The sequence below is a fragment of the Diadema antillarum genome, unplaced genomic scaffold, assembly GCF_040938485.1.
Source record: "Diadema antillarum isolate AM-2024a unplaced genomic scaffold, OU_Dant_1.0 scf00000170, whole genome shotgun sequence".
In the NCBI taxonomy this organism is placed as follows: Eukaryota; Metazoa; Echinodermata; class Echinoidea; order Diadematoida; family Diadematidae; genus Diadema; species Diadema antillarum.
Window position 1 is genome coordinate 3501845 of NW_027271059.1, and position 11669 is coordinate 3513513.

General features: G+C 38.0%; 1 protein-coding gene across 1 annotated transcript in view; it reads right to left on the reverse strand.

The window, feature by feature from the left end:
* LOC139722740 (uncharacterized) overlaps positions 1 to 9658 on the reverse strand; it is a 28049-nt gene extending 18391 nt beyond the window's left edge. The window contains exons 1-2 of the mRNA XM_071634024.1: positions 9544 to 9658; positions 8856 to 8920 (exon numbers count right to left, since the gene is read on the reverse strand). Coding sequence (XP_071490125.1) covers positions 8856 to 8920; positions 9544 to 9650 — 172 coding nt within the window. The 5' untranslated portion in view covers positions 9651 to 9658. The remainder of the gene's footprint in view (positions 1 to 8855; positions 8921 to 9543) is intronic.
* Between the last annotated feature and the right edge of the window lie 2011 nt (positions 9659 to 11669).

Below are 11669 nucleotides of genomic sequence, written 5' to 3' on the forward strand. Positions count from 1 at the left end.
TGAAACATGTATTCACTTTTCAAGGAGTTAGTTTTACTTATGATAATGTAGACAAGTATCGAATATGTGAAAATCTGCTAATTCCATTATTACACACCATGCCCACACATAGTGTGTACAAGTTGACAACGGATGTATAGAGCACCAAACTGTGACATTGCCATGGAGACTAGTTCTAAATGACCTCACCTGGCCTAAATATCTGTCAACAGTATTGTTGCTAACCATGCTTGCACCTGGTTCCAACCCAAGTTACAACAACTCTCTTGCTTTTTTAGGAGTTGACCTAGAACTTGGCATATGTGGCCACTATTACAGGTAAATGTGGTATGTAATTAATTGTTGCCATGGTAATGAAAAAAAAAATCTATAGAAAATTTAACCAAGATATTGTGGATCAAACTACTTTCAGTCTTTATAATGTGAATGGTAATTTGAAAACACAATATATAATTGTCTTCAACTGGCATCCTTCATGTATCACTTGAGTAGTGAAGATGTACCCCAAGCAATTTCATCTATGTTCGTAAGAAGTTATCAAGTTCTTCATGATTATCATACAAGGCAGGCTATTGTGTATCACTTCGCAGTTAGAACTCGACTCAGGAGAAATGTGATAGCATAATACATGTACAGGTCCACAACACAAGAATTCTTTGCATTGCTCCCAGGTAGGCCAGTAGCCAACATACTATTCAAAAATGTGATGAAATTCCACCTTTTCACTATGTACCTACATAGTACAATTGTACCTGTCACATGTGTGTATTTGACTTTGGAGTATGGATGCAATATTGTATTATGCTGCATGGCAATGAGTAAAATAATTAGCAGTAGACCAAGCACTTTATAGTGTACCTGAAGCATGTTACTACAGATTTTTGAAAGCTTCAAGTTCATCTTGAAACCCAAATCTATAAATGTTGACATGGCATTAAATATCATTTTCATTACATGTATAATCTTGAATACTCAGTTTGTATTTTCCTTGCATTAAATTAGTATTTGATGTCAGATAACTCATAACAGGTCATCGCATTATATGCGTAATATGTTGCTATTCTGTTTGCTACTTGATTTTGTTATCTGACTAGCTAAATTGAACCATGTAAGCACCTAGGTGCCCATTTTTGTTGTATTCCTTTGCTTATCCTGATTTTTGTGTGTGTTTGTGTTTGTAACTTCAATACATGTCCATATCATTGTAAATCTCAAGCCTCATCCACCCCTATGTATCCGCTCTTTCTTGCTCACTTCATTTCATGAACACTGTACTGCTCTTTTCTCTCAATCCTATTCTCTCCTATATTTTTCCTGTCCTACATGTATGTACATGCGTATCCGAGCAATTGCCCCAGAGGGCAATTACCCCCTGGCTAAATACTGGTTAGTGGTAAGTTTAGAGTAGAGATTAGGGTTAGGATTAGGTCAAGGGTTAGGAGTTTGGGTTAGGGTTAGGATTAGGATTAGGTTCAGGATTAGGATTAGAACCAGGGGAAGGGTCCAGGGTAATTGCCCAGGGGGTAATTGCCCTAGACCCATGTACATGTGATACAAGTACTTTTTGTCCCCGCCGAACGAGTTCGAGCAGGGGACTATGAAACGGGCTCCGTACGTGTGTGTGTCCGTCCGTCTGTCCGTCCGTCTGTCCGTCCGTCTGTGCGTCCGTGTGTGATCAAAATGTTCAATTTGCTACTTCTCTGTCATTTATGAGCCAATTTTGATTCTGTTTGCTTTATATGATAGCACTACATGGGAGCTTTGAAACTCCTACACAGAATTTCAGTTGTGACCTTTGACCTTGACCTTTGACCTATATTGTACATTTTGCTTCAAAGTGCTACTCCTTCGCCATTTCTAACCCGATTTCGATTCCGTTTGCTTTATGTGATGGCACTAGGTGAGGGCTTCAAAACTTCTGCACAGAATTTTGACCTTTGACTTCTTTGACCTTTGACCTTGATTTTTGACCTATATTGTACATTGGCTACAAAATGCTACTCCTTCGCCATTTCTAACCCGATTTCGATTCCGTTTGCTTTATATGATGGCACTAGGTGAGGGCTTCAAAACTTCTACACAGAATTTTGACCTTTGACTTCTTTGACCTTTGACCTTGATTTTTGACCTATATTGTACATTTTTAAAATTGCTACTCCTTTGCCATTTCTAACCCGATTTCAATTCTGTTTGCTTTATGTGATGGCACTAGGTGAGGGCTTCAAAACTTCTACACAGAATTTTGACCTTTGACTTCTTTGACCTTTGATCTTGATTTTTGACCTATATTGTACATTTTGCTACTAAATGCTACTTCCGGTGGGGACATATGTGACCATGCACCTCAAAACGAACATAAAGTCGCACACACTGATTTTGCGTGAGGACTGAAAATAAGTGAAATGGGTCAACCTAGCCGAACTTGACTTTTTCATATTTTCTAAAAGAACGGGTCTTCTTCTACATTATGCCAAAATTTGGTATCATAAAACGGGCAGGAAAGTGTTTTTTTAGCAGTTTATCACGAACATTTTTGGTAGAATAGTGTGATTAGGTGTGTCTTCAGAATCCCCTTTTCATTTCTAAGAAACCCTGTCCATACTCTTCACTTTCAACTCTAATAACTTTTGAAATGATGGTGCTACTGCTTTGAAAGTTGGCATTAATTATGGACAGAATGTGTTAATGAGGCATATTTAATTTCAGTTTAATCTGATAATACCTTCATTGTTGTTACTCTGGTGGTTTACTTCCTGTTTTTGTCCCATTCATCGCACAGCCAGCACGGTTTGGTAAAGATTAAGCGCTTGAATAGACACTGTACTTCAGAGCCTCTTTTCTCAGTTCGCACTTTTCCTGAGTTTGTGCTTTCTTTCCAATATTTAGATAGGTTAGGAGAGTCCATTTGATTTGAGTTATACATCATTTTAAAGCTTAAAGTCTGCTCTTTTAGAATATGGTCTTAACTAAAAATTCATGTCTGGCGACTTTTTGTTTATTTTGAGGTGCAGGGTCACATATATTACGCACCGCGTAATTTCTACTTTTTTTCAGATGTAGGAGATGAGAATAATATGCTTATAGAAAATTGGTCCAAGATACAAATTACATTGGTGTTAATTATCATACATGTACTTCAATCATTCATAAAATCCAGTACCATACTACCATTACTGTATTGTTTTGACAACTCATGTCTATCCATTCAGATTTACAAAGTTGCTTATACAGTGTCAGATCTTGTGAATTTTCATTTTACATGTGAATGTGCTACATTACTTCCCTTCGCAAATGTTAACAGTATATGTATACACTGTACTTTATTTCTGCAACAGACTGCCATATTAGATCACATCAAATGAGATTGTATGTTGCAACAATTGTCCTGAATTAGTGTCTCAAGTGCTAAATTTGACATGTGTGGTTTGTATTAATAGTGTATGTACATTGTTTGAAGTGTATTTCGAGTGATGTTTGTCATTTACCGACATAAGTTGGTTAAAATTCCTGTTAACTAATGTTTTCATTGGTTAAATTTCGAAGAAAAGATTTAGTGCAATTCCACAAAACTTGCTTAAGATAAAAACCGACCTCAGTTGGCTTTTGGTAATCACTTTACCCAACAGTTGTGTGGTTCACTTGGAAATCGACTGTCTGTTAAAATGCTATCCAGATTTCTGAAAGCGTAGATTTGATGGTGTAATACAGGTGTATGAATTTGAAATCCAAACTGAGATCGTTTGTGTGTGTGTAGTTTTTGTTTCTGTTCGTTTGTTTGTTTTTTCTAAGAGGATGCAAATCTGCCATTAATTTCTTCCCCATGCATAATATAAAACACATGTTGTGGAGAGTGAAAATGCTACTCTTGTTTTTCCATAGCTGGGAGTACAGTATGTGGGTGAGTTTATGATGGGCCGTTTGTGGATTACATTATACTCTACATTGTACATACGTAGATCTAGTAGGTTTGAGTAGGAGAGTGAATGGTAGGCATATTCCCTAAAACATCCCCTCACCTTTGTGACTACACTTCCAGAAAGAGCATGAACTGTGACAGAAATCATATCAAACATTAACATTTCATCCATATAGAGTTCATCGGTAATAATGACAATAATGATACAGTATACATTTAATGTGCCAATTCCACATGACTAACGTGCTCAAGGCGCAGTAGGAAAAGTGAGTTATGAAGTACAAAAATCATTACACAAACATGCACATGAAAATGAATGACACAATCATGATGATCTAAAAAATATATGTATATATGTCATAATACCGGTATACTATTCTATGGTAAAAGATTGGAATGACAAATAAAGAAGTATGTTGCTGTTTTTTTTTTTGTTTTTTGTTTTTGTTTTTGTTTGTTTTTTTTTTTTTTAAAGAGCTCATCTTTCATACAGTTGACTACTTTGCCGACACCAGAAAAAAAAATAGTCATTTTCTCGTTAAAATGAAACAAGACAAGATATCATTACTTTGGATGCTGACTAATTTTGTAAAAAACAAAAAACAAAAAAAACAATAAAACTAAAACAAGGAAAATGTGGCATTCGCAGATCATATTTGAGATATTGAGGTGTTAGATGTACACATTTTATGTACCGCCTTCTCGGTATATATGGCAGTGATCCGATGCAATCATTTCTGCTGGCATACCAATATCAGTAACACAAGGAATATTTTGCAGTTTCATTGAACAGTCTGTGTTGAAAGTGGGTTTTTTTTTTTTTAAGCAAAAAGTTGAAGAACTGAGATTCCAGTACTGATTGTCCAATAGTCTTCTTGCATGTTACGCATCCTTGATTTCCTTTATTGTTTGTTTCGTTTTGGAAAGGTGATTTTGTAAATTCTCAGATCCATGGGGAATGTATTCACGGTATACATGTGCATGATAATTATGTAATTGATAACTAGTAAACTGCAGGTGCCCAAGGGCAACAATCTAATTTGCATATTACGCGCGGCAAACCGCTCCAGTGTGCACAGCGTGCCGCTGCGGCAGAGTTTAGCGGCAAACCGCCGCCGCTGCCGCTGCCGCAAAACCGCTCCAATGTGAACGGCCCTTTACTTGGATCTTGTGAATCATGAAATGTGTGTGCGTGTGGAATTTGTGAGTTGTGAAAATGTTAATGTAAAAGTTAACTTAGTTGTGTTTGAATGATATACTGAAACCAAAAATTTACCCAGTTACCTTTTCAATAAGGTGAGCACTATATCTATCAAACAAACCTCCTCGGCAAGAGTATACATCTGCATGAAGGAAGAGGTGAAAATATGATATGCAGTTGTCTGGATACGTTTTATTCAAAACGTTCTTGAATGCGTACTTATTCACATAATCTATCAGAATAACATATGCTTCTTACCAGTACTCAAAGCCTCTAAAACAAGAGCATGCTTCTTACACTTCTAAAGTATACACCATATCTTAAAAACAAAATGTAAGAAGATTTAAGAAGCTGTTTGTATGCATTCAAACGAATCCATATTTCTATCTAAAATCTGAAACGTGTCTTGTAAAAGGGGAATTCGTTTTATAATGACGATGCCAATTGTCTTAAAGTCCTTATCACGACATGTCTTGGAGTTCACGCTTATTGAAAACATGAGATTCTTGGCACGTAGATTACAACTATGGTTTAAAGAGTTAACTGAGATACGCATACCGTATACGGGCATTTCGATGAAAACATTTAAATACAAGGTACTGTAAATAATATGAAAATCAAACTTGATACCAGCCCTTATCGGCAACCAATAGAGACTATGGGGGACTGCAGTTATGTGTTCAGATATTGTTTTGGGTGATACACGCATGCCGACTGATTTGGGATCAATTCGAGTCCCTCGAGCTGAGATTCCGGAACTGCAATGAGCAAACCATCATTATGAATAACAAAGTGACTGAGAATAATGCATGCACCAGTTTCTGTTTCGTTGTTCTATACACAGAAAGTTGTTTCGTTTTCCAATCCTGTGCAGGCACACAGGGATTTACAGAATTCAATCATCTTTGGCTATAACGCCATGGTCGCGTGCAAAATGAATGCAGTTTATCTAACTTAACCTGTAGTTACTGAATAGGGGACTACTGTATATTCAATTTATACATTATCAATCGGATGATAGAACCTGTCAAAGAGTAAATTGCGGATATCATATACCATCGCCAAATTCACTTTCTGTTCTATACATAGTATCAATGGAATGTTATGAACCACTTCAGCATTACCAAATCATGAACTAATATATCATAATTATTTCCCTGAAATGGCTGCATTTGTATGAGCGGGAAGAGTTTGGCATCATACATAGCAAGAGTCGTGACTACAAAACTAAATACATGTATTATACAAGGTTTTAGGACACTTTGAATCATGCCCCCCCCCCAAAAAAAAAGCAACAACAACAACAACAACCAACAACTTAGTGAAATGTTGTATACCCTACTTCCATAACCTATGATCTTTGACCTTTGAATACATGGCCTGCATTTTTTCAACGAATAGGCATTTGGATGCAACGTAGGTATATATATAAAAGAACAAATGTTTTAGGGAAATACAGTTAACCACTTCAAAAATAATTATGGAACAAATATCAAAATATTGACACGTTCACTTCTTCCGTAATGACATGACAGAAAACTTTCCTCAACGAATTGTTCTGCCGTAATTCATGAGCAAGTCATGGATATATACTTAGTTCGATTAAAAGTATACATTGAGTCATTGCAAAAGTATCTAATGAAGAGTATGCTTCAGAACTACATCATTGTCATTTATTCTAAAACACTAATAATATAGAGCTATTGGTTCGCCATATTGCCTAACAGGTCGTTGTCCTCCTACGACGTTTGTTCAGCAAATAAGGCACAGAATTTAATTTTGCACTTGTTTGCCAAAGACTCTAATCTTCTTTACCGCTATTCTCAGACATGTATGCTGGTGCTGTATGAATAAGAAACGGAAGCTTACACATATTCGCCATCTAAAAAGGCAAAAGCGAAGTGATGTCTCGTCCACTTATCGACTTTGTGATTACAGAGATTTTCAAATGGTATAGTTCATTGACATTTTGACTGTTGACGTAGTCGGACTTCACCAATATTAGCACTTGACAGCAATCATTAGCATTAGATGATCTGAGGAGTGAATTTGGTGGTCATATATGGCTCAAAAGTGTGGAAAGTTATTGAAAGAACACCAGAATACTATGTCGACAGTGTTTATCAGGTGAGATACAAACATAGAACAAGTTCCAGTGGGTTTCAGGAGGTTACTTTTCCAGCCAGGGCTATAGTCTAGCTGGTAAAATTGGGTCTATGAGGGCATCTGGCGGCTACCCCCCCCCCCCCCCCCCACATCTTAAAACTTCTGGCAACGGCCATGCATATATCCTGTAAGTGTAAAGAACAAGTTCCAGTGGGGTTCATTAGGTTATTTTTTCAGCTAGGCTAGCCTAGCTGGAAAAATTTGGGTCTTTAAGGGCGTCTGGCGGCTACCCCCCACCACTTAAAACGTCTGGCAATGGTCATGCATTTATCTTGTAAGTGTAACGAACAAGTTCCAGTGGGGTTCATTAGGTTATTTTTTCAGCTAGGCTAGCCTAGCTGGAAAAATTTGGGTCTTTAAGGGCGTCTGGCGGCTACCCCCCACCACTTAAAACGTCTGGCAATGGTCATGCATTTATCTTGTAAGTGTAACGAACAAGTTCCAGTGGGTTTCATTAGGTTACTTTGTCAGCTAGGCTAGCCTAGCTGGAAAAATTTGGGTCTTTAAGGGCGTCTTGCGGCTACCCCCCACCACTTAAAACGTCTGGCAATGGTCATTCATTTATCCTGTAAGTGTAACGAACAAGTTCCAGTAGGTTTCATTAGGTTACTTTTTCAGCTAGGCTAGCCTAGCTGGAAAAATTTGGGTCTTTAAGGGCGTCTGTAGTCTACCCCCCACCACTTAAAATGTCTGTCAATGGACATTCACTTATCCTGTAAGTGTAACGAACAAGTTCCAGTGGTTTTCATGGGGTTACTTTTTCAGCTAGGCTAGCCTAGCTGGAGTTGGGTCTTTAAGAGCGTCTGGCGGCTACCCCCCCCCCCCCCACCACTTAAAACGTCTGGCAATGGTCATTCATTTATCCTGTAAGTGTAACGAACAAGTTCCAGTTGTTTTCATGGGGTTACTTTTCCAGCTAGGCTAGCCTAATTTTGGGGGGTCCTTTTTGTGGCCCTCCTGGCCACACCCACCACCGATGACCAGCCAGACGTGCATTTCCATACTCAGGGGCATATGTACTAAATTGCTATATACATAAAAATTGGAAACCTATTCAGCTAGGCTGACCCCCGCTGGCTCCCGGACTATTACGTGTGCTATGTATTAATGTTAATGTATAAACCTGTATTCAAACTTTCTTGTACATGTTGTTTTTATAAATAAACTCAAACTCAAACTCAAACTCATTAAATATATGTATATATGTAAAGATGGGGCGTTATCGCGTTACCTGTCTAAAGTCGGAGATCATAAATGAAACAAAAATGCATGTAAAGCCGACTTTGACAATAAAACCCTTACAGTTTTTTTTTTCTTTTTAAACATATTATTGTTCTTATAATGGAAATTAGGAAAATTATTCATCAATATAACATTTTCCATCTCTCTAATTGATATCTGCTAGGAAACAAAACAGAAATCATTTTCCTCACATTTTCATATCACCTTCAAATTAATCACTTACCCGCATGTTCACATAGATAGATGATATTGTTATTGTGATTACCACATAACGATATGATAACGATTTGTTTAGTAGGAAATACTAGGTACTCAGTGTTTGATTCCTACCTTGAACATGTCGAAGGAAAATACTGCAGGTAGCCAGGAATATGAACGTTGCAGTTGCCGCCATTCTGAGTTGACAGAAAGAAAATGAGGAGACAAATGTTTTTTTTTTATTGTTTTTTTTTAATCTGGTTTTGTAATCCAGTTTCTTTCATTCTTTCCACATGTACTTTTCATGTGCGTTTAAGGCATGGTGGGTGGCTACGAATAATATCATGGATATATCTGACTACGTGGAAGATGAACTATCATCAAAATTCTGAAATCACTATATTTAACAATTCATTCAAATGTGTTATAAAAGTAAAGCAAAGTAAGCAAAGATTACATTAAGAAATAGTCTTGCTATACTCCTATCAAGAAATACACAGGTAGAGAGTGCTCATGTTTATATTGGTACCCTTTTGTCATTGGTATTGTCTGCATTATCTTCCACAAAGCTCTTTATTTTATGATATCACTTTATAAAATAATAAAGAGTCCACGACGCCCCCCCCCCCCTTTTTCGGAAAGAAAAAATGAAACAGAAATAAGTACTCACTCGCAGTCTAACTATGCTGATGAATTCCTACTGAAGGTGATTCCGCAGAAAAGTTTAATCATTTCAATGTCTCTTATTCCAGCATTCTACAATGGCACAATGTAAGAAAATTATATTTGCCCTATCAAATACCAGACGAAATGGACTCACCTAATTTCTGTTAGTTTCCTTTTGTTGTACTGGATGCAGGCAGCCCTAAATGCGAACGAAAAGTTTGACATAAAGCTGCAAAACAGGAACGCCTCTGAAGATTTCATTAACAACACCGAACTCTATCTCACAGTTTGTGTGTTTTTAAAAAATAAATGTACCACGAGAATAATTTTCATTGTGCCACAAAAGAATGATGCGCAGTTTGTGGAAAATCTTCATTTTGAGTGGAGTGAGTCTAGATCACGCCCACATGACTGGAGTCGATCCCTCCTCATTTTTTCTTACATTCCCATTCCGAATATCAGTCCATAATAATACACGCAAAGAAGCTTCATGCAGCTGCATTAAAATTTGCCCCAATACTTTTTGTATTCGGTTTTTTTTTTTTCCAGAAAGAGAATTTTTTTCGTGCGGTTGCATTCTGTTTTATTCTTTTAAATTCTCTATCTCGCACTCTACCCCCCCCCCCCCTCTCTCTCTTTATCTCTCTTCATTTTTTTTCTATAATTTTGCGGAGAGTCAAGAAGCGAATTACTGTTGAATGTACTTGAAGACCGCAACAATCGGATCTTGTGTGGAACTCTTGTGACTGGGATTCCCCGCCAGTTTATCGTTGCGCAAGCTACATTCTCTCAGCATGAAACGAAAGTTGGGACAATGCTAGGTAAGCGTTGACGCAGTGCGTGTTGGATCTTGTTAAACCAACGTCGTTTTCTAACGATGTGCTCAATCTATATTGGTCCGACGCTGGGAAGTGACTAAAGGAGTTACTGCGGCAGATGTACCTCCTTCGAACTGGATAAATGTCTCAAATAAAATAATTATTTTTTTTTAAGTTCGAAGAATATGGATCCCTCATTCTTTCCAAGCTGGATTGTGTGTGTGTGTGTATGTGTGTGTGTGTGCCGTGTGGGTGTGTGTGTGCGTGTGAGTGTGTGTGGTTGTGTGTGTGTGTTTGCATCATCTTCGAAAGATCTTCCACCGACATCACTTAGCATTGTTTGATCAACGTTAAGTTGGCATGATGAAAAAGAAACACACTGACAACTTCAATGTTCAAGAGATGTTGGTATTAAAACATTACCCCAACATATTTGAAATCCCCGTCTAACTTTCAGTCATGAAAATTAAACACTCATCCAGCAAACAAATCTAACAAATTTCCAGTGCACACCCGGCACAATTTAAACACTAATTGTTGATCCAGCAAGTATTTAACATAGCTCCAGTAGGCCTATACAGTGCACCGTCTGCCGTTAAAACGGGCATGGTTATAACTCTCTCCCCGGCCTTTAACCCAACGACAGCTCTCCAAGCTCCAACGCCTCCAAAACTCTACAGCTCGACTTGTCACCCTCACTAAGAAATCCTGTCACATAACTCCCGTTCTTCAGTCCCTTCACTGGTTAAAAGTCGAAAGGCGCATCATCTTCAAAGTTCTCTTACTGCTCTTCCACAAAGTCCATGGACCTCGCCACTCTACCAGAGCTCCATACATTCATATCAACCCCCTCGTAGACTCCGTTCAGCTGGTACTTCATTTCTCCAGGTCCCTCGATCCTCTTAAACTTGGGGGACCACGTCTTTTCCCATGCTGGTCCTTCTCTCTGAAACAATCTTCCCCTTTTTCTTCGCCAGGTTTCCTCAACCAAAATCCTTTAAGCAACTCCTTAAAACATATCTGTTTGATTCTTAGTGTGAATGAAGTATGATTGCTATAATTTGAATTGTTTTGTACGCATTACTGCATATTTCGTACATGATGGGTTTGTACTATGTTCTGAGATTAATTTCGTTATTTACAGCAAAGCATTTTGTTTTTGTTTGTATTTCATTTGCTCTGATAAGTTATCGTACCTAAATATTGTATGGTGGTATTATGGGGGTCATCCCACTAGACCGACACCCACGAGTCATACAGCCCACAAGTTCGACATTGAAAACAGGTCCATGAATCATACAGCTCACGAGTCCTACGGCCCGTGAGCTCGACATTAGGCAAATAAAGCCCATGAGACCGACACTAAGTGAAAACAGCCCACGAGTTCGACAGATACAACACAGCGCTTAATGTGTCGGTCTCGTGGGCCTTGTTAGCTTAGTGTCGAACTCATGGGCTGTAT